Source organism: Staurois parvus, unplaced genomic scaffold (genome assembly GCF_062004578.1).
Source record: "Staurois parvus isolate SC_StPar_1 unplaced genomic scaffold, SC_StPar_1.0 ptg000108l, whole genome shotgun sequence".
NCBI lineage: Eukaryota > Metazoa > Chordata > Amphibia > Anura > Ranidae > Staurois > Staurois parvus.
In genome coordinates, this window is record NW_028317904.1 from 3,365,847 (window position 1) to 3,390,450 (window position 24,604).

The following is a 24,604-nucleotide window of genomic DNA, read 5'->3' on the forward strand; positions in this document are numbered from 1 at the left end:
AAGCAGTCTCTTAAAGGGAGTGCTGCTAATCTCATTTTGTTACCTGTATAAAAGACACCTGTCCACAGGAGCAATCAAACAATCAGATTCCAAACTCTCCACCATGGCAAAGACCAAAGAGCTATCCAAGAATGTCAGGGACAAGATTGTAGACTTATACAAGGCTAGACTGGGCTACAAAACTACCGCCAAGCAGCTTGGTGAGAAGGTGACAACAGTTGGTGCAATCATTCACAAATGGAAGAAACACAAAACTACTGTCAATCTCCCTAGGTCTGGTGCACCATGCAAGATCTCACCTTGTGGAGTGTCAAAGATCATGAGAACAGTGAGGAATCATTCCATAATTATACGTGAGGATCTTGTTAATGATCTCCAGGCAGCTGGGACCACAGTCACCAAGAAAACAATTGGTAACACACTACACCGACAAAGATTTTGAAATCCTTCAGTGCCCGCAAGTTCCCTCTGCTCAAGAAAGCACATGTCCAGGCCTGTCTGAAGTTTGCCACTGAACATCTGAATGATGCAGAGGGGGACTAGTTGAAAGTATTGTGGTCAGATGAGACCAAAATCGAGCTCTTTGGCTTCAACTCAACACGCTGTGTTTGGAGGAGGAGGAATGCTGCCTATGACCATCCCAACTGTCAAACATGGTGGTGGAAACATTCTGCTTTGGGGGTGTTTTTCTGCTAAGGGGACAGGACAACTGCACAGCATCAAAGTGACGATGGATGGGGCAATGTACCGTCAAATCTTGGATGAGAACTTCTTCCCTCAGCCAGGGCATTGAAAATGGGTCGTGGATGGGTGTTCCAGCATGACAATGACCCAAAACACATGGACAAGGCAACAAAGGAGTGGCTCAAGAAGAAGCACATTAAGGTCCTGGAGTGGCCTAGCTAGTCTCCAGACCTTAATACAACTGAAAATCTGTGGAGGGAGCTGAAAATTCGAGTTGCCAAATGTCAGCCACCAAACCTTAATGACTTGGAGAGGATCTGCCAAGAAGAGTGGGCCAAAATCCCTCCTGAGATGTGTGCAAACCTGGTGGCCAACTATTTTTAGAATTTAGAAACTACGTTTTTCCAGATTCCAAAATGGCCACGGCGATCCCTTCAGAAGTCCGGAAGTGACAAAACGTGTCAGGGGATGTGATGCCTGACGTATTACGCCAAACCGGAAGTGTCATTTTGGAATCTGGAAAAGCAGGTTTTTTGAATAGAAAAACTGCTGAGGCTGGTTTGTTGGCTCTATGCTGATTACTATTTACCCCCAATGTAAGATGCTATATTAATATATCTTTATACTTTGAAATACGTACTACATAAGTCTCCTTTCTACTTTATGAGGAATATGGAGGATTGGAGGCACCACTACTATATCTAAAGTGAAGCAAAGCCTGGAAGTGACTGCTATATACACCAGGAACATCCTGTTAAGCTTGATATTACTCCCTGAGGGTAATTGTATTCAATCTCACTATTTGAGGTGGTCACAGAGTGCTCACTGTATTTATTAATTTGTCTCACTTGATTTTATTGATTTTATTTTATTTTAATTTATTTATTTACATTTTTTTTCCCTGTTATTGCTTTGAGTGTACACTATTTTTTACTTATTGCTGGAGTTTACACAGAATAATTTTTGCATGATTCACGTGTTATCCACAGTTGAATCTGAGTATATTTTTGTGCACATTGTTATATTTTTGCACATACTTTGCACTTATTTAGTATATACTTATATGTTTAAGGTATATACACTTATATGATATTTGGAAGATAATACACTATTATAGTTTATTTTCTCGAGATATCACGAGGTTCAGAATGGAGAACTGAAAGTTGGACACACTGGATTGAGATACTTTTGGTGGACTATTATTTATTTTTCTGGACATTATTTTGGACACTATTTTGGATATTTTATTATTTTATTTTGTTTATTTTATTTTTGGATATTATTTAGTTTTTTTATTTATGTATTAATTTTGGATTTTATATATGGGTGTATGAGTATTAGTGAAAGAAAAGGTTTATTATTAAACCTACACTTTGGCTGTGATCCAAATGAATCCTCTGTTTGTGAATTATTTGGTCTTCAAGCCCACAGCTCTAAGCTATTGCGTTGATGGGTTAGTAGATACCACCTGTCTTATTTCCAGAATGAGTCTCATGTCTGTGAACATACGGAAGACTCTTTGGCTGAAATGTTGGACTGCTTGGGACACCCCCATCAAGGTTGTTGGTGGGGGTAAGAGCATTTATCTGCCTCAGCAGAAGAAGCCTAGACCTCGATCAGGAAAAACTCATCCCAATCTGAGGCCAAAAACAGTTCTTTTCATTACTCCCAGGCCTCAAGCTTTGAAACCAAACTCAAGCCAGCTACCAAACCTTGGGCTTTCAAATTCCACAAACCTGGTTACAAATCCTTTTTGGCATGAAGGTGATCCTCCGCTTTCCAAACTGGAGGATGTCTGTTAGCCTTTGCAGACAGCAGAACAAGCAGCATTTTAGATGCCTGAGTATGGAAGGTAGCTTCTGAGGGTTTCAAACTAGAGTCTTTCTCTCAGCCCCCTCCCCAGCTCATGCTTTCCAACCTGCTTGTGTTACTGCACATTTTAGCAGATCTCCATGCAGCCCTTGCAGATCTTTTAGATCAGGAATTTGTCACCCTAGTTCCTATAGTGGAAAGCTTTAAGAGGTTCTATTCCAACTTTTTCACAGTTCCCAAACCCAAGGAGGACATCCACTTCATCTTGCGTCTCAAGGCCTTGAATGTTTTCAATCAATCCCAAAAATTCTGCATGGCATTCATCAGGTCTCTAATAGCCTCCCTCCATCAGGAATAGGTTCTAGCCTCTGTGCGCATTAAGGATGCATACTTGCACGTTCTCATTGCATCAGCACTTCCTTTGCTTTTCTGTGGGTTCTCAGCACTTCCAGCTTGTGGCCTTGCATTTGGTTTGTCTTCCAGGTCCTACGATTTCACCAAGGTTTTGGCTCCTGTGCTTGCCTTGGCCACCAGGTTAGGCCAAGCTAAAGTGTGCCTGTTAGGTTAGTTTGGGTTATGCATTCACTTTTATATTCTCCTCCTGAGTATGTTTTGCTGGAGCACTGCTGTCTGCCAGGCTCAGTGCTGCTTCAGTGGTCACTCTTCTTTCATTAAGGCTAGGTTCACACCAGGCTGCCCCATTAAATGAAGCGTTTTACTGTGCAGGCTAGTGCAGTGTTAGCTCTATATTTTATTTATTTATTTGAACTGAAACGTCATTCAAGTCACTGCTTACCTACAAGGTGTGTTGTCCTGCTGTGTGGTAACATACCGAGTCATCCAGTGCAAGGCAAAAAAAATAGAAGCATAGAAGAGTGACAGCATAGAAAAGACCAAGCGGTCCATCAAGTCTGCCTTTTTTTTAAATATAGTCAGGTCCATAAATATTGGGACATCGACACAATTCTAACATTTGTGGCTCTCTACACCACCACAATGGATTTGAAATGAAACGAACAAGATGTGTTTTAACTGCAGACTGTCAGCTTTAATTTGAGGGTATTTACATCCAAATCAGGTGAACGGTGTAGGAATTACAACAGTTTGCATATGTGCCTCCCACTTGTTAAGGGACCAAAAGTAGTGGGACAGAATAATATTCATAAATCAAACTTTCACTTTGTAATACTTGGTTGCAAATCCTTTGCAGTCAATTACAGCCTGAAGTCTGGAACGCACAGACATCACCAGAGGCTGGGTTTCATCCCTGGTGATGCTCTGCCAGGCCTCTACTGCAACTGTCTTCAGTTCCTGCTTGTTCTTGGGGCATTTTCCCTTCAGTTTTGTCTTCAGCAAGTGAAATGCATGCTCAATCGGATTCAGGTCAGGTGATTGACTTGGCCATTGCATAACATTCCACTTCTTTCCCTTAAAAAACTCTTTGGTTGCTTTTGCAGTATGCTTTGGGTCATTGTCCATCTGCACTGTGAAGCGGCATCTAATGAGTTCTGAAGCATTTGGCTGAATATGAGCAGATAATATTGCCCGAAACACTTCAGAATTCATTGTGCTGCTTTTGTCAGCAGTCACATCATCAATAAATACAAGAAAACCAGTTCCATTGGCAGCCATACATGCCCACGCCATGACACTACCACCACCATGCTTCACTGATGAGGTGGTATGCTTAGGATAATGAGCAGTTCCTTTCTTTCTCCATACTCTTCTCTTCCCATCACTCTGGTACAAGTTGATCTTGGTCTCATCTGTCCATAGGATGTTGTTCCAGAACTGTGAAGGCTTTTTTAGATGTCGTTTGGCAAACTCTAATCTGGCCTTCCTGTTTTTGAGGCTCACCAATGGTTTACATCTTGTGGTGAACCCTCTGTAATCACTCTGGTAAAGTCTTCTCTTAATTGATGACTTTGACACACATACACCTACCTCCTGGATAGTGTACTTGATCTGGCCAACTGTTTTGAAGGGTGTTTTCTTCACCAGGGAAAGAATTCTTCGGTCATCCACCACAGTTGTTTTCCGTGGTCTTCCGGGTCTTTTGGTGTTGCTGAGCTCACCGGTGCGTTCCTTCTTTTTAAGAATGTTCCAAACAGTTGTTTTGGCGACGCCTAATGTTTTTGCTATCTCTCTGATGGGTTTGTTTTGTTTTTTCAGCCTAATGATGGCTTGCTTCACTGATAGTGACAGCTCTTTGGATCTCATCTTAAGAGTTGACAGCAACAGATTCCAAATGCAAATAGCACTCTTGAAATGAACTCTGGACCTTTTATCTGCTCATTGTAATTGGGATATTGAGGGAATAACACACACCTGGCCATGGAACAGCTGAGAAGCCAATTGTCCCATTACTTTTGGTCCCTTAACAAGTGGGAGGCACATATGCAAACTGTTGTAATTCCAACACCGTTCACCTGATTTGGATGTAAATACCCTCAAATTAAAGCTGACAATCTGCAGTTAAAGCACATCTTGTTCGTTTAATTTCAAATCCATTGTGGTGGTGTATAGAGCCAAAAATGTTAGAATTGTGTCGATGTCCCAATATTTATGGACCTGACTGTATGAAGTGTTAACATTTAACTCCCGGAATGCCGGTGGTATAGCACTATGGTGGAGAGTCACACAGATATTCACACTCAAGCATGTTCTGACATGTTCTAACTAGCACTTGCCTGGGTTGCAGACCAGTTGACTCTGTCTTTACAGAGTAGTAGAAGAAATAACCTGTGTGTGTTGCGCTGTTGGCAGGAAAATGAGTGACATTAATCTGGAGCAGCAGATTAACATCTAATTTTGCGTGAAAATTGGCAAAAGTGCAAGTGAAACCTCAGCTCTGTTACAGCAGTCTTATGATGAAAATTCCATGAAGAAATCAAGTGTTTTTGAATAGCACAGGTGCTCTAAGGAGGGGCAGGAAGATGTCCACAATGACAAATGAATGAAGATATGGGCAGCCAAAACTGCAAAGGACGGATGCAAATGTGGACAGAGTGTGATCCCTAGCATTCTCAGATCAAAGACTGAGTTTGTGAATGATGGCACAAGAATTGAACATGAACAGGGAACAGTGCATCAGATTCGAAAAGAGAATTTGGGAATGAGAAAGGTTACCGAAAATATGGTGCCTCGAAACTTAACAGATGTTTAGAAAGAATGTCATCTTTAAATTTCATCTGATCTTTTGAAGAATACAGAGGGGATTGATAGAGTTATTACTGGTCCATTCCGTAATTAAATTGTCACACCTCGTATGTTTTTTTATGCAACAAGTCCAACATGCCCATGACCTAATTACTCATGTAGCTCCCCCATGTCTCCAATGGATTTGAATTTGGTTCTCCTGGCACATTTGCCTTTTGAACCCCTCAGGGACATTTCCCTTTCCACACTTACTGACAAAGTTGCTTTCCTTGTTGCCATTACCTCTGCTAAATGTGGTTCAAAGTTGGTGCTCTTATCCTGTAAAGAAACAATCTGGTCTTGCAAACAGACAAGGTAGCTTTGAGGTCTAGAGCTTGTTTTGTTTATAAGGTTGCATCAGCAATTCATCTGAACCAAAACAATATTTTTCCATCCCTCTGTCATCCACCTCCAGTACATCTCTTCAGATTTTCCTTCATTGCCTGGATGTGGTTCGTGCGGTGTGTGTTAACCATGCAGCCCCTTCCAAAAACCCCAGACTCGTTTATTTTCATCCATGACGGTCCCTTTAAATGGAAACTAGCTACTAGCACCACTATTTCTCACAGATCATTCAGGCTTATGGTCTTAAGGATCAGGTTCCATCCCTTTGAATCAAAATACACTCTACTAGATTTGTAAGTGCTTCTCGGACTCGTTGGCATCAGGCAACTTTTTCCCAGATTTGCAAAACTGCTACCCTGTGTTCTGTTCATATGTTTTTTAAGTTCTACCAGGTAGACATTCAGGCCTAATCTCATGCCAGTTTAGAGTGTAAAGTCCTTCAGGGGGCTCTTTGAGCTACAGGCAACCCTTAGTTCTGCTGTTGTTTCTTGTGGGCTTGTAAGTGTTATGTTGCTGTTGTCCACCCCTCATTTGGATTTTTGTACTCATAATTTAATTCTTGGAATTCTTTCAGGGACACAGGTCTCACCCTTCTATGTCTTTGGTTTCCTTTTATTGCTAAATTACAAAAAAATGAAGCATGCTGAAAGTGGGAGGGGTTACACCAGGTTGATCACTGATTTTTGTATTTGCAAGTGTCCAAATCATTCTGTAAATTACAGTATAACCCAATTGTCTCTAAATCCTAATGTCAAGAAAATAACAATTTTTCTACATACAAATATGAACACACATGGGTGTTTGATCATCCTAAAAGAAACCTGTAATGATAAAACTATGGTAGCTGACATAGCTGATTTGTTTTTGTAGTTATATTTTGTCATAATACATAATGCGCTTCCTGCTTTGCGCTTTTTTGTGCAAGGGTATGTTTAGGGTGCTAATGTCCTTTACAAATCTCTTTTTGGCAGTGGTGCACAAGGATTGTAGAACCTCAGTGTAAGCCTATTCAGATTAATTATATATTGATTTACTGAACAGAATGCTAACCCCTGGTAGCTTATCAATGTTCACATGCTGACTGCATTGCCTAGCTTACATAGACAATAAGTCAATGCATGAAATATGAAAATACTGTATGGTAAGTAAGCAATTTGAAAGTAAAAGCCACATTAATTATTGCTATCAGATCAAATTTAAAAACTCAAAATATGTTAGTAAGAGTAGACTAAGTTTTTTTTGTATTTTGATTCTTCACCATCTGGAGCAGAGGGCTACATTTCAGTAGCTCAGTAGACTCTGAGGGCTTTCTTCACTCAGAAAACATAAGAAACAATGCACACTAATTTCTGTAACTATTTCATACAAACTGATGGGATATATTTTCTCTTTGCTTCCAAAGCTCTACTCCATAGAAGTCGTGTTGGTCAACAAACCTGAAATAGTTTTATGAATTTTTTTTTTTTTTAATGCTACCTATACCATTTAAGTTGTGTCTAAACAGGTAGTCCTGAGGCACAGCTGGCCATATAGACAAAGTATTTCTGACCCATTATGCTATAATGAGGCATAAGCATATTATTTAGAATTGTTATGGATGACACAACATTTCTTCCGAAGTATGCCTGCAATATTCCACAAATTAAAGCCCAACTCCAGCCAAATATTTTTGTTTCAGATTTAGTGGAGAATACAGGATACTAGGGATAATCTATCCAATAAGGATGCAACAATAGGATGCAACAATAAAACCTGAAATAAAATATTATTTTCCTGAGCGTATTAAGGGACACAGCCTCCTCCCCTCTTTTTCGTTAGCCCTGTTGTCTATGCTGGAGTTTTTTCACTTATTAAACAACTGGCCACAAACTAAAGCTGTTTAGCAAAGGTTGAGTTTAACCACTAGGTAGTGCATTTTTTTCACTATTGCTAGAGAGCTTTAGCTAATGGCCACCAGTTCAAAGAGTCAAAAACAAACACAAGTTTCAAAGCACACTTACCAGTTAGTCGACAAAAAAAAAAAAGAAAAAACAAATTACTCTTCCAACAATTTACATTAAAACAGGTCTTAGTTGTGTACATTTGTAAGGGTTTGCATATGTATTTTTGATGCAGCTACTATTTGGCAGGTTAGCATAAAAACCCACATGTCCAATGACTGAAGCTGTGGTACTCAATGAACAATAGAGAAATTAGAATTTTGACTGGCAACTCATGCTTTGTGACTCACTCTTTGCAGTTCCTGGTTCTTTTCTTCCAGCTGTGCTTCGAGCTGGCGGAGCCTCTCTTCAAAATTTCCATGCCGCTCTTCAGCCTTTAAGAAAGAGAAAGGATAATAGATGTATTAGTTGGGAATTACTGGTTCTTTAAAATTTCATAATTATTAACAAAGAATTACGGAAACATGATTGTTAAAGACATCAAGAACAGATTCCGCACCATATACGTCAGTAAACATTTACATACTCTTTAAAGTTTATGTTTAAGATTAAAAATACTATCTTACTTTTTCATTTTGTTTTTTTTAAGTCACGTAAATATAATACATTGCAAAAGAATATTCTGCATTCTCATTTTCTGTCAGTATATTAGACAACAGGCTGCTTTTCACATGTTCTCTAGGCTCTTCTTAACTGCTTTGCTGAAAAAGTCTTTATAAAGAACTCATGTTGTAATTTACAAACACACAACTGAATGAGTCAGAGTCGCTGAAAGTGTACAGTAATTACAGTTGCAACAAAAAGTATGTGAACCCATTGGGATTACGTGGAGTTTTGCATGAATTGGGCATAAAATGTGCTCTGAACGTCATCTAAGTCACAACAATAGAAGAACACAGTCTGCTGAACATAATACTACACAAACATTAGATGTTGCCATGGTTTAATTGCACATAACATGTAAACATTCACAGTGCAGGGAGGAAAAAGTATGTGAGGCCCTAGCTTAATGACTTCTCCCAGAGCTAATTGGAGCCAGGAGTGAGCCAACCTTGACTCCAATTAGTGTGATGATATTGGATGTGTTGCTGACAGCTGTCCTGCCCTTAAAAAACACACACCTGTTTTGGGTTTACTGGTTTCAAGAAGCACTGTCTGATGTGAACCATGCCTCACACAAAAGAGCTCTTAAAAGACCAACGATCAAGAATTGTTGACTTGCATGAAGCTGGAAAGGGTTACAAAAGTATCTCCAAAAGCCTTGATATTCATGTGTCCACGGTAAGACAGACTGTCTACAAATGGAGAAAGTTTAGCACTGTTGCTACTCTCCCTAGGCGTGGTTGTCCTTTAAAAATGACTGCAAGAGCACAGCGCAGAATGCTGCATGAGGTAAAGAAGAATCCCAGAGTGTTAGCTAAAGACCTACAGAAATCTCTGGCACATGCTAACATTTTTGTTGACACATCTACAATAAGGAAAACATTACACAAGAATGGAGTACATGGGAGGACACCACGGAGGAAGCCATTGCTGTCCAAAAAGAATATTGCAGCACGTTTGAAGTTTGCAAAAGAGCACCTGGATGTTCCACAGCACTACTGGCAAAATATACTGTGGACAGATGAAACCAAGATTGAGTTGTTTGGGAAGAACACACAACACTATGTGTGGAGAAAAAAAGGCACAGCACACCAACATCAAAACCTCATCTCCACTGTAAAACATGGCGGAGGGAGCATCATGGTTTGGGGCTGCTTTGCTGCCTCAGGGCCTGGACGGATTGTTGTCATTGATGGGAAAATGAATTCCAGAGTTTATCAAGACATTTTGCAGGAAAACGTACGACCATCTGTCCGCCAACTGAAGCTCCGCAGAGGATGGGTGATGCAACAGGACAATGACCCAAAGCATACAAGTAATTCAGCAAAACAATGGCTGCAACAGCACAGAATACGCCTTCTGGAGTGGCCCAGTCAGAGTCCTGACCTCAACCCGATTGAAATGCTGTGGCATGACCTTAAGAGAGCGATTCACACCAGACATCCCAAGAATATTGCTACACTGAAACAGTTTTGTGAAGAGGAGTGGTCAAAAATTACTCCAGATCGTTGTGCAGGTCTGATCTGCAACTACAGGAAATGTTTGGTTGAGGTTATTGCTGCCAAAGGAGGGTCAACCAGTTATTAAGTCCAAAGGTTCACATACTTTTTCCTCCCTGCACTGTGAATGTTTACATGTTATGTGCAATTAAACCGCAACATCTAATGTTTGTGTAGTATTATGTTCAGCAGACTGTGTTCTTCTATTGTTGTGACTTAGATGACGTTCAGAGCACATTTTATGCCCAATTCATGCAAAACTCCACGTAATCCCAAGGGGTTCACATACTTTTTCTTGCAACTGTATATGGAAATAATTGAATAGAAAAACACAGACATGCTCGGCAGAAAAGAACAGCCCTACAATTCTTCTACTGCACTTCTATGAGAATTTTCATACAAGTTAATACCATTGTCGGTGACATCACGATACACAACTTCGTGCAAGATCGGATGATCGGTCATCCGATTTTCTCATAGTGTGTACTAGGCTTAACTCTAAAATAAAGTTTTTAATTAGAGTGAGAGGGTCTGACAGAAAACATCTTCTGCTGTGCTCTTTCTTTATAAAATTTATAGTACCTGCAAATCCTGTCTCATGGGACAACTCTCATTCCTAAAATAAAGACTTTATATGAATAGTAACAAAACCAATATAAAGCACAGAAAATGTCCTCATTTTTTTGCATACGCCTGTACTCTATACTGGGAGACTGTATGCAACACCTGGGCTTTTTGAGCATGAAAATGATGTTTGAATTATGTTGCACAGGCTTAGATGCTTGTGTGCAAGAGGGCTAATATGAAACCTTATACCAGGCTATATCCTTATTATGAAATGTACAATTCCTTTTGACAAGATGGACACCACAAATTATTATATAGCAATAAAAATTAACAGATATTCCAAATGCAGCAAACAGGTACTGAAAACACTGGCAATGACACAGTAGTGAAAAGTTTAAGAGAAGCAGCCTAACATTTGAAATACTGATACCAGTGGCAAGAAAGCAGTGTTGCAATGACACTCCAGCATAGAAATAGAGGCATGGGTATAATCTAAGCTTTCTTTTTTGTCAAGTCTTTTCACAAAACAGCTAGATTTGTATTACCAGAAAGTTAGTTTACATATTTGTAGCAAATCATCTCCTGTCTGCAAGTGGTAATTGTGCAATAGTCATTAAAAATCAACAAAAAATATTTATTATTATACAGTATTTATAAAGCGCCAATAGTTCGCTCAGCGCTGTACATTACAAAGGGGGACAGAACATGTGACAGAACAATAACAATACAATGCAAAACATGAGGGGATCAAGGGCCCTGCTCTTTCGAGCTTACAATCTAGGAGGGAGGGGATGGTGGCACAGGAGGAGATAGCTGTGGGGGATGTGGTGGTAGGAAGAGTGGAGGAGGTTTGCAAGTTAGCAGGGGGTGGGGTAGGCTTCCCTGAAGAGGTGGGTTTTCAGGGTGCAGCTAAAGGAGAGGAGAGTAGGTGATAATCTGATGGGTTGGGGCAGGGAGTTTCAGAGGATGGGTGACACCCTGGAGAAGTCCTGGAGGCGGGCATGGGAGGAGGAGACCAGGGAACTAGAGAGAAGGAGGTCTTGTGAGGAGCAGAGTGTGCGTGCTGGGTCATACTTGGATATTAGGTCAGTGATGTAGTTCGGGGCAGTATGGTAGACAGCTTTGTACGTCAGTGCTAGGATTTTGAATTTGATCCGTTGCGCAATCGGAAGCCAGTGGAGGGATTGGCAGAGGGGGGTGGCGGAAATGGAGCGGTTGGAAAGGTGAATGAGTCTGGCAGCCGTATTCAGGATCGACTGAAGCGGGGATAGCCAGCGGCAAGGCAGGCCAGTAAGGAGGGAGTTGCAGTAGTCGAGTCGTGATATGATGAGGGAGTGGATGAGCTGTTTAGTGGTTTCTGGGGTTAGGAACGTGCGTATTTTGGCGATGTTGCGGAGGTGGAGTCTGCACGAGCTCGTTAAAGATTGGACTTGGGGCTGGAAGGATAGGTTGGAGTCCAGAATGACACCAAGTACTCTGGCCTGAGGGGTGGGTTTGATGGTGGTGTTGTTGGACATGGTGGAGAAGTCAATGGGGGGTGGTGTGCGGGCTGGGGGGAAGACAAGAAACTCGGTTTTGGAGAGGTTCAGTTTAAGGAAGTGGAGCGACATCCAGTCAGATATGTCGCTCAGTAGGTGTGTGATTCGGGCGGAGACTGAGGGGGTGAGGTGGGGGGTTGAGAGATAGATTTGTGTGTCATCGGCATATAGGTGGTAGTTGAAGCCGTGAGAGTGTATGAGTTGGCCAAGGGAGGCTGTGTAGATGGAGAAGAGAAGGGGCCCGAGGACGGAGCCTTGAGGGACCCCAACAGAGAGGGGGAGTGAGGGGGAGGCTCTAACGCTGAAAGAGTGTTGTGACAGGTAGGATGAGAGTCAGGAGAGAGCAGAATCTCTGAGGCCAAGGGAGTGTAGTTTTTTGAGGAGGAGGGGGTGGTTGACTGTGTCGAAGGCCGCGGAGAGGTCAAGGAGTAGCAGCACTAAATAGTGGCCATTAGCTTTGGCGGTTAGCAGGTCGTTGGAGAGTTTAAGTAGGGCAGTTTCGATGGAGTGTAGGGGACGGAAGCCGGACTGTAGCGGATCGAGGAGGTTGTTGTCGTTGAGGTGAGAGCTTAGGCGGGTGTAGACTAGGCGCTCGAGGAGTTTGGATGTAAATGGGAGCAGGGAGATGGGTCTGAGGTTGTTTGGGTCATTGGGGTCCAGGGAGGGCTTTTTAAGTATGGGGGTGATGTGTGCATGTTTCAGAGGGGAGGGGAAAGTGCCGGAGGAGAGGGAGAGATTAAAGATGTGGGTGAGGGAGCGTAGGATGGAGGGGGAGGGAGGTCGTAGGAGTTGTGAGGGGATAGGGTCGAGGGGGCAGGTGGTGAGGCGGGCATCAGAGAGGATCTTGGAGACTTCCTCGATGGTAGTAAGGTCAAAGGTGCGGAGTGTTGGGGGGGCTTCAGTATGAGGAATGTAGGGTATTTATTTGTTTATTAATAAATAACATCAATTAACCATTTCAAGTACGGACACATTTACCCCCTTCTTGTCCAGGCCAATTTTCAGCTTTTAGCACTATCACACATTGAATGACAATTGCGCGGTCATGGAGCACTGTACCTATATGAATTTTTTTGCATTTTTTTGAGACAGATAAAACTTTATTTTGGTGGTATTTATAAACCACTGGGATTTTTTTTTTTGCTATATAAATAAAAAATTCCAAAAATTTTTAAAAAAAGTGTTTTTCTTGTAAACGTTTGCAAATAAATAATCTTTCTTAATAAATCTTGGCCAAAATTTATTCAGTTATCTTTTTAGCAAAAAAAAAAAATAACCCAAATTAGTTTATAACCAAAAATTATAATTTTTAAACATTTCTTTTACATTTTTATATTATTATTTATGGGTTTTTTTTGTTTTTTTTTTACATACTGTCACCCTAGCAGTACAGTGTCACCATAGTACTGTACTACTTGTGGGGGGTGATGAAGATTTTTTTTTTTTACACCGATTGCAATTACACCCATAAAAGCTGTAAAAGCAATCATTTCTCCCTCTCTCTGGCTGCATTCTTGCAGCCATTGAGAAATACTGTGTGACCTATGATTGGTCACAGCTTGTCACATGGTACAAGGCTGATGTGAATAGCCTTGTACAATGTGACTTCTGTGATCATTCACAGATTTCACACGTAGTAAGCAAGGATGTCAGCAGTGACATCTTGCTTACTACTCTTCATGTGATCACTGATTGGGCAATTAGTGATCGCATGATCAGGAGGACCTCACATAGAGGTCCCATACAACGATCGGTGTTCCACTGCGTCCCGAGGACACAGCGGGCACCGGATTGTGGTGCTGCACGCTCCCAGGGAGTGCGCACAAGCAGGGAGCAGGGAGGCCATTTATAAATGGCCACCCACCCCTGCACTGCTCCCGTCCGGCCCATGTATACAAACGGTAAGTGGTTAAAAAAATAAAACAAAAGGAACTTATGCATTTGTTATAATTCTTGACTTATTATGAAAGTTTTATTGGCTTCTATCTACTGTGTGCTATAATTAGGCAATGTGTGAGTATAGATACCTTGCTGAGAGCCGCCACTCGCTGTGCCAGCTGAGCTTCAATCTCAGGAAGAGTCTCTGCTTTTTGGAGGGTCTGCTGTAATTTCTGTTTGGCGTCCTCCAGCCACTCCTGCAACTGCCGGTTCTTCTCTTCACTCTGTGGCAGGGGACACAAGTCAACAATGTTAACAATGATCAGTCAATAGTAACCAAGATACAACCCAGCCTCAAAAGCTCTTGAGGCTCTTTGCTATCTGTTCTAATGTACAATCTCTGTCATTTCCTTTTTCAGTAAGCCAATGTAGACTAATAGTCCAGCAACTCAGGGCCCATAATGGATTGGACAAAAACAGCAGCCAATGACCAGGACTCAAAATCTCATCTGTAGCCACTGTCCAAATAGCTAGGGAATAAAGTTAGTGGCTGCATCAGCTGCGAGCAATATTTGACTTTTAAAGTAGAATTCTGGTATTGATCTAACTCATTTTAAAACTGCCCCCTCCCTTAACACCTATACTAACTATCCTGTGGAATAAACATGCATATACCTATGTATTCTCAAACTGTTCCGGTCCGCTCATGTGAGCCACCGTCTGTCCACCAGCATGGGCTACAGGGCAGAGGAGAGAGTTCTCTGACAACAGCTGAGCAGTGACATCACCCATAGGCTTCCTATGGGCCCTCTGTATTTGACAGCCCTCTGTTGTCTCGCCTGAACCTGCTGCTAGCTGACAGTGGGGAGCTGATCACATGACTGGACAGGAACTGCTTGAAAATAGGTATCTTTCTTCCACAGGGTAAAGTTAATAGATTAGGTAGATTGATCACGGATTTTCATTTTAAGCAGTCCCATAATGCTTCTTAACCAATGACTGAAGCATCATGGGAGAATCAGAGGAAAACAGAAAATAAAGAAAGCAACAAAATGGCAAGGCTGAAGAACATATTTGAGGCTTATACAATATGGGGCATATTTATAGAGCAGTTAATATGACTTTCACCAAACATTCACTGCAGGTTAATCTTCCAAGTGCATGCTTTTTAATTGGCAGTGACTGATTAACCATCAGTAAATATTTGGTGAAATTCACATTCACCTCTTTATAAATATGCCCTTAAGATAAAAATCGTGTCCACAGCAGAGTGTATTTTCTGCTCTGGGTTGATTTTTCCACTTTGTCATCACTGCTCCCTCAGATAATACTGGTATACTGCTAAGTTTCTGAACAGCCATGACAACACAAACTTTGTTATCATTAGGATATGGTGGTCTTTTATGCAATGAACATGCGGTAATCCACATTTATAATATGTTATTTCATGTGTTTTCACATAGCAAACTTTTAGTCAAATAAATGTTTATTTAAAGTATATGCAGAGTATTAAAAGAAATAGAAAAACGTTTTGTATTACAAAACCATGGAAAACATTGCATTGTAGTCAAAGAGAATGCCAAGTAAAGACATTTGGGCAATAAACAGTAGGAAGCATAGATGCATCTGTGAGTAGACTGCAGTGTAAAGAAACCTATGCCCATAACAGCAAAATGACTACCATCCTGCATAAATGAATCACATTAGGGAAAATCACATGGGGGGGAATAAGAAAAAAGAAAAAGCATGACAAAAACAACACCAATTGTCGGGTTGTCGTGCAGCTAACCTACTAAGATTTGAAAGTGATCACCTAAGAGAAGTTATATAGTCAACCCGTAATAGGCACTAATTGAGGGGGAAGGGGAGGAACAATACCAGAGAGGAGGAGAACTAGCTCATTACTGAGATAGGTCAAAAAAGCCCCTTAAGGGGTATCTAATACCCAGAAATGCTCAAAAATAAAGAAAAAAAAAACAAATAAGAATAAATACAATTGGTGTTTCTGAGTTACTGAGAGACTATAGCTCGGAAGTCTACAGAGTCGCTATAAGCCCTCTAGAAGGTCCAGGTAGTGTGGACTTTTTCTGGGTCAGCGCTATCTTCCATCACAAGAGTCTCCATTGTCATAATGTCACTGAGTATCTGGACCCATTCGAGAATATGAGGAGGTTTGGTTGTTTTCCAGTGCTGTGAAATAGCCACACATGCGGCCAACAGGCAATGGCATAAGATTCTCTTCTTGATGCTAGAGAAGGACCCAGGGATCATTGACAGGAGGGCAATTTCAGGAGAAGCCTGAACACCTTAGATACACATTGCATTATATGAAGTAAGGACTCCTTGCCAAAATTACGAGATCAGATGGCAACCCCACCAAATATGAAAGAAAGATCCCTCAATCTCCCCACACCTCCAACAGGTCTTGGGTAAAGAAGGAAACATACAATGTAGGTCTACAGGGGTAAACCATAAACTTCCATCTTGATACTTCCATCTTGTTCTAAATACTCCATACAACAGAGAAACAGTGTGATCTGTGAGGTCAGAGGAGTAGCAGAAGCAATGAACTGAGGGTTAGATTTAAGTCAGTGAAACAGAAGAAAGCCCTTCAGTTGCGTTAAGAAGAGCCAGTCACCATATAACAGAGCATCTGCTGGTATGGAGTCTGGGGCTCTGATGACAGAATATCCTGGAAGGAAATGCCGCAACTATGACCAATGCATGCAGGAGAGAGAGGAAATTATATTGGTCTGTAGGCCAGGGCCAAAAGAGGGGTTATCAAAGATGAAAGTCAGGGGGCTTTTACGATGAGATAGTTTGTGAGGTATGACAAGTCTATCCCAAACATCAGGGAGACATGGCAACAAAAAATGTAAAGTAGAGGGGTGGGGGCATTGAGCAAGGCCAAGCCAGGGTAAGGCTCATAGATTGAGTGGAGAAAGATCCTTTTCTATTTGGACTATACGCTTAGCATGGAAGCAAGAGAACCAAATAGCTTATTTAGCACTGCAGCGTGATGGTAGAGGGAAAAGTCAGGAATACCTAGGTCACCTGCCTTCTTAGGTACAAAGACTGCCATTTTCAAACAGGGTCGACGAGATCTCCAAAGTCTATGACCTGAATCTAAGGTGGGTGAAGAATTGTTTGGGTGGGACTATAGGTATCACACGATATAAAGGAATTGTGGTAAGATTTCCATCTTGAGAGTACTAATATGGTCAAACCAAAAGAGAGGTCTGGACTGCCAGCGAGACAGATCTCCAGTCACTTCTGTCAGGAGTCTCTGCTAATTTAGATGACAGAAGTTTCCTTGGCCTGAGGGGATGCACGTCCTTAGGTAAGTAATAAAATCAGTTTTAATTTGGAAAGGGAAATACCTCTGTAGCTGAGTCTGGACAGGAAGGGGAAGAGAGATATTCAGCAGTTCCGATTTGGAAGTGTTAATTTTATAATTGCTGCGGTCTCCAAATTAATCGAATTCTGGCATCACATTGGGAAGACAAATTACTGGTTAAGTCAGGAACAATAAGAGGTCATCGGCAAAAAAGGCTAACTTGTGAGACCCCCTCCCCTATTTGGAGACCCTTGATAAAAATATTAGTTCTAAGAGCAACCGCTAGATGCTCCATGAATAGAACATATAACAGAGGCGATAGGGGGCAACCCCTTCCAAATGCTGAGTGGCTCCAAAAGGGTGTCGTTAGAGCAAATCCTGGCTGATGAGTTATGATAAAGGGTTTTAATTTAGTGTACTAGAGTATTGCCTAAGCCTATTTGAAGCAGCGTTGCTTCCAGGAATGGCCAGCTCACTCTTTTAAAAGCCTTTTCCACATTGATTGATAGTAGACAGAGGGGAATATGCTGAGATTTAGCAAAGTGAATAATATCAAACACTCTGGTGGAATTATCTCTGCCTTCTTGAGATTTGACAAAAAACACTTGATCACCATATATCAGAGAGGGTACATGAGGTTGTGGGCGGTTGGCTATAAGTTTTTTTTTTGCAGCAAGATTGTTGAGGGAAATTGGCCTATAGCTCCCACAGTTAGTTGGATCTTTACCCGACTTGGAAATGAGGGTAATCTAAGCTTCAAGGGTTTGGGAAGGGAAAAGACATTGGGGAGAAATATCACTGAATGCCTGCAAGAGAACAGGGGCCAAATGGTCCTCTAGAAATTTATAGAATCTGGCGAAATAACCATTAGGGTCAGGACTCTTATTACTTGGCAGAAAGGAGATTACTTGAGAGAGTTCTTCTGCGGTGAGGGAGATTTGCATATTTCCCTTTAATATTTTAAAGATCCAAATAAAAGGTCCTGAAAGCATTCGAAATTTCAGAGGGTCTACAGTATGTGTGAGGGAACCAGAGGCGTTACATATAGCAGAAAGCAAGTTAGTTGACTGTCTCAAATGCAATTTACAGGCAAAACAAATGTGGCAATTGTCTTCTAGCACATACTGTAAGTGGTGCGAAAAAAACTGTCCCTAACAGCAAAAAAGCGTCTGTCTATGAGCTGACGAAGTTGGGTTCTAGCATTGGATAAGCGGTGTAGAGCTTCATTAGATCTAGAGGATTTGTGGATGCTATCAAGTTGTCTTTTCAAGTATGTTTCGTGGGAGATGAAGATTCCTCTCAGCACACATTTCAATGCTTCCCATTGAACCAGACTGGAAGTAGTGTCATGAGAGTGATCTATAAGGAACTGTGACATAGTGATAGCAGATTTAGATACAACAACAAATTGAAGCACCATGGATGCTGTTTCTGCTCTGTGCATGGACTGATAAGTATTTATGGTTCTGGTTATCGCCTTGTTTTTGACCACAGATTTTAAGTAAAACAGCACTTGCATGCCTGCCCACAGCTCTTGACAGGTACAGTTTGCCAGCATGTCTTTAACTAACTTCATGGCAGATTTCTTCATTGTCTTACCTATGGGCATGCATATATATCTACTGCCTTGCATCCATCTGGATTGATTGCATTGAAGCAAACAACTGTCATGGATCCTACAGGGTCCTACAGGAGGAGTCACAACGTTTATGCTTTGCTACTTTGTTTTGGCTGCAGTAAAGTGGAACTTTAGTCAGAAAATTAGGTTATGATAGATTACTATTCTGGCCGCTTCTGCAGGTATACTGTAAACATTAAAAATAAGTGCCTATAACATTTAAAATCCAGTAAGGTATGGTCTCACCCTGCTCTGCGCATGCTCAGTTGCTCCCAATTATCGGCATTCCGCCAAAACTCAGACCCACTAGAAGCCAGTCTGCTTATAGAATAAAAGATTTACTGCTGCTCAGGGACTTTGGGCTTCAGCAAAACGGCAGCCTCCATTTTGCCATCCAAGAATAAACAGGAGCAATGTGGGAGACAATTTACAGCACACACTAATTTTGGTAGCATAATTATTAATGTGGAATGTATGTTGCTTGTTAAAGAACATTACTTTTTAGCAAGTTGTTATAAATAAAGTTACGCTTTAAGGCGAGCTTGGCAGACAGTTTATATGTATATTTCTATGCTTTACAGTATGGGGATATCACTTGGTAGATACCCAGTGTGAGTGCTACTGTCATATTCCCAGTAGTGATTTACAGTTTTTGAAAGTGGCCAAACTTATGAGAGGCTTTGCAGAAATACTGCTTTGTACTTACATGATTCCTGTGCTAGGAGTGTCTACTGACAGACACATTTTTGGGTGTGACAGCCATACTCTTTGTACACTTTATCTTAGAGGTTGGAGAACATTTATTTTTAATTGCTTCTCATATGCCAGCTCATGAAAAAAGAATGCATGGATTACATACTCTTGATGTGTGTCCTAAGGATGATCTTGAAGTACAAATAAAAACTGGTCCTGCCACTATCTTTGGATTGCTCTGCTTGCTGCCTGTTACATGCTTTAGTTGCTGAATTTCTCACAATGCTACCTGTGGTAGCATTTATTTTCTGTACCATTTTGCTTTGTATTCACTGTTGGAGCATCCAGCATGTTGCTTTCTATGCATGTCTACACTTTTACATAGTAAGGTTAAATAAAGACATCAGTCCATCTAGTTCAACCTATCTGGGTGTGGGTTTATGAGTGTGCAAGCAACCTCCTTAGGGTGCAAATGCAGTGGACACAAAGAAGGCACCTCATTCAGGTGAAATTTCAAGAACACCTTTTGGAAGAAAGGAGGGGCACGAACAGGGAACCACCTTATCCATGTGTAAGACCAAATAGGGAGACTTAAAAGATAAGGCCACCTGCTCTGATATTCAATGTGCGAAGGTGATGGCAACCAAGAAGGCAACGTTTTGAGAAACAGTAAGCAGTGGAATACCAAGAATAATCTTAAGCTCAGGTTCCAAGGAGGCAATGGGAGCATGCAGGGGGCACCACATGGCAAATCCCTTGAGTGAAATTGCAAATCGAACAGTGTGTGGTCAAAGGAAGCTAAAAAAAAAAGATTGACCCTTAAAGCAGAACTTTACCCAAAACAGGAAGTTTTAATATTCCCCCCCTCCCCCCCCACACTTTATTTGGAGCATAATTCTTTTGGGTGGAGCAGGTACTTGGTTTTGGAAAGTACCTGCTCCTGCTTCCCCTTTGATTGCTTAGGCAGAACCATTCACAAAGCACAGCATGGTTTGCACATGCGCAGGGGACAGCCGGCTGTGAAGCTGAAAAGAGTTACAGATGGCTGCCCATAGTTAAAATGCCAGTGCCCGGAATACAAAGACCGGTGAAGAAGCGGACCGAGTTAGGACAGTACTGGATCCCTAGACAGGTGAGTAGCTTTTTATGAATAGTCAGCAGCTAAAGATTTTGTAGCTGCTAATTTTTAATTTTGGCAGATCTGACTTAGGAACTGCTTTAATAGTACTCAAGGCAAGCTTTTGTTCAATGTTCCATTGGACAATGGCCAAAACCTGAGCCACTGGGAGGGAGCAGGGATGGACACTCAGAGCCTTCCAGGTGCATTGGTAAATCTTCCAAGAGGTTGACTTGCATTCCTTCAACAATGTAAGAATTACTGAACCCTACAACCCCCTATCTCTCAAAACCTGTCTTTCAATAGACACAACATCAAAACCAGAGATGGTAAAGCAAGGTGGCAGAGGTCCTCTCCAAGGGGCAGCTGCCAAGGAGCATCTGTGACCACAACATCGGTGTACCACGGTCAACAAGTCTGCTGCACCACATCTGTGTACCATGGTCGACAAATCACCAGTCTGGAGCTACAAGAATGACCGGAATCCCTTTGACCGCTATCCTGCATAGCAGGTGAGGCAGAAGCTTGAGAGGGGGAACCACATACATGAGGTGATACTGATCCCACGGTGCCACCAGTGCATCTGTTGCATAATCCAGGGGAGCCCTCACGCTCACCACATACCTCGGTTCCTTCCTGTTGAGGTGAAATACCAAGAGATCCAAATCCAGGGTCCCCCAGTATAGGCAGATCTGAAGGAACATGTCTGGATGTAGAGACTACTCCCCCTGATTCAGCTCCTGGCAACTGAGGTAATCCAACTGCCAATTCTCATCGCCTAGAATGTACATGGTCGAGAGAGCTGATACGTGCAGTTCTGCTCACTGAAGAATGTGATAGACGCCCAGCACTACTTCCGCACTTCTTATACTGCCCTGGTGGCTGTCCGATTGGATTCTAACTGTGCGTCCCAGGAGAAGGTGATTTTTCTGGACACAGCCTGAATGCTCCCAGCTTCAGGACACTGATGGACAGCCGAGCCTTCTCTGGCATCCAATGACCCTGTGCTAATCTCGAACCGTGAACCCCTCTCCAGCTGGACAGGCTGGCATCCATCGTAACCGCCATCCAGTGGAGAGGGAGAAAGGAGAGAGAGATCGAAGCCAACAGAGAAGGGAGGCCATCATTGATTGACCCAGATGAATCTGGTTGTCCAGGGAAGTGAGAGATTTGTCCCATTTTGCTATGATTTCCCTTAACAGAACGCACGTATGGAACTGTGCATACGGGACTGCCATGAATGTGGACACCATAAGACCCAAGGACTGAATGCAAGTCTGCAGGGAAGACCATCAACAGGACAAAAGCAGCTGGATTGCAGTCTGAAGTTTCTGGAGCTTGTCCACCAGGAGGAACTCTTTGGACTACGTCGAGTTGAGAATAAGACTTAGATACTCCCGTCTCCTGGTCGGGGGCAGGTCGGACATCTTGAAGTTCACGTTCTATCCAAAGTCCTGCAAGGAGTGCATTGTGATCCCTACATTCTCCATCAGTGTGGAATGAGTCACTGCTCGCAGGAGTAGGTCATCCAGGTAACCAATTATGGCAGGACCCCATTTTCTGAGAAACACCAGGACTGGGACCAACATCATGGTGAAAACCAAAGAAGCAGAGGCCAGGCTGAAAGAGAGTGCCAAAAATTGATCATTTGCATCCGTGACTGCAAAACACAGAAGTGCCGATTCCACACACACACAGATAGGGACATGTAGATACACATACTTTTTCAGGACCTTGAGGTCCAAGATAGGGTGGAGCCCATCGTTCTTTGGGAGCGTAAATAGATTGTAAAAAAAATCCCTGGAAATGCTCTGGTTCTGAGATTGGGACAATCACTCCCTGAAGAAGCAAGTCCTGAACTGCCTGCAGGTGGAACGAAAGGAGGCAAAGATTGGATGGAAAGAATTTTTATTGTGTACAAGGAATTTTGTAACTGGACACTATCAGTTTGTGGACACACTTTTTGGGAATGAGGAAAGTCCATGGGCCAAAGAACCAGCAAAAATAACTCTCACCATGGAAACAGGTGGGGGAAAGCCTTCATACTGAGGAGGACTTGTCTACGGCCTTGGTGGCCTTGTGGGCCAGGATCACAGGGGCCTTGAAGGGCTTGGAGCCCTTGTCTGAGGAGCCAGGGGAATGTAAAAATCTCTTATTTGCAGTTAAAGAGGGCATGGATGTAAGAAGCAGTTCCCTTCCTGGTCTGTGAAAGGAAGGTACTCTTGCCTCTTAATGATGTTATCCAAAGTAACACAGAAGAGGCAGTCACCCTGAAAGAGTAGGTCCTCCAGGACCTTTTCAGACATCTGGTTAGTAGACCAGTGTTTAAGCCAATATACCTGCCAAAGCACCACCAAAGAAACGGAGAGCTTGTAAATTAGTGGAACTGCATCTAGAGATGCATAAAATATGTACTTCAGGCTCTGGAACAACTGGTCCACCAGTTCCACATACAGTACATAGAAGACACCTATCCTGTATTCAGACCTTGTCACAGAATCTTGGCCCATTCAGTAAGCATCTGAGACACCAGGGCCATGGCCAACACAGGCCACAGTGCTGAGTTGGCAATTGTAAACATAGTGCGGGCGACCTATTCCATTTTACAGTCCACATGATTCTTAAAGGAGGGAGACCCCTCCACTGGTATCAAGGTTGCTTTGTTCAACCTGGAGATAGGAAAATTCACCACAGGAGGAGAGGTCCACGTCTTTAGAAGGGACTCCCCAATAGGGTAATGTACCATAAAACACTCTGGCACTATAAGGCTGCTTCAGATATTCTCAATTCTTGTAAATGTATCAAAATATGCAAGGTAAGGAAAAATCTTAGCAGATCTAACACCAAGGGTGGCAGCCACCTCATTTGCAGCCCCAGAGGGTTCCTCAATTTTTGATATTTCTCACACAGAGGTAATCAGTGTGGTCACCAAAGCCTTTTCATAAGCCGCAACAGAGGCAGAGGACTCTTCCTCACTGTCAAAGGAATTAGGGATTACGTTATCAGAACCCACAGAAAGCACAGTGTCCGGCAGCAGAGCCCAACTCAGGCTCAAAACATCTGAGGAAGAGAGCCATGGCAAGTGATGCTTCTTACCTGTCTTGCACCCAAACACTACGTCCACCCAGGAGACAAATGACTCAAGATCTGCTGACAGTGTGTTTAAAGAAATAGTGGACCCCAAGGAACATGCCGCCTCCATGATGGGATCAGGAGGGGAAGCCTGATACTCTATAATGGGAATACCCAGCTAGGCAAGGCATCACCAAGAGAAGGTCCATTGGGGAAGGGGGGAAAAAAATACGCTCAGGTCAACTACTACAGAGAGGGACAGTATCCAAAAAGGACTCACCACCACTGACACCAGGCCGCAAGAAAAGTTCTGTTAGATGCCACATGGAGAAGCATGCTAAGCAATTACAAGAAAATGGCCACCATGCAAACCCCAGCTCCGTTTCCATGCATGTCTATTGGAAGGTCCAACCAAACATGACCGCTTCACCAGTCCACCAAAAAAATAGCTGTTGGAGCTAAGGGAAAATTGCTGCTGGCTAGTTACACCAAAGATGGCCGCCTCAGCTCCAGTAAAATGGCCACAGGCCACCCTGAAGCAACATAGGGGCCGCAAAGCAGTCTGCATAAACTCTCCATGCCCTGTCATGAAAGTAGAGCCCCCAGTGGGGCACAAGAGAAGGGCCCCCACTTTAAAGGAGTGCCTAATACAGCAGGAAGAAGCTGAGAGCAAGGGAGGCAGGAGGATGAGGGGAAATGGGAA

General features: G+C 42.5%; 1 protein-coding gene across 2 annotated transcripts in view; it reads right to left on the bottom strand.

Moving 5' to 3' along the window:
* PPFIA3 (PPFI scaffold protein A3) overlaps positions 1-24,604 on the bottom strand; it is a 460,187-nt gene that overhangs the window by 179,238 nt on the left and 256,345 nt on the right. For both annotated transcript variants that reach the window (XM_089671605.1, XM_089671604.1), the window contains exons 9-10: positions 14,214-14,348; positions 8,270-8,353 (exon numbers count right to left, since the gene is read on the bottom strand). In XM_089671605.1, coding sequence (XP_089527731.1) covers positions 8,270-8,353; positions 14,214-14,348 — 219 coding nt within the window. The remainder of the gene's footprint in view (positions 1-8,269; positions 8,354-14,213; positions 14,349-24,604) is intronic.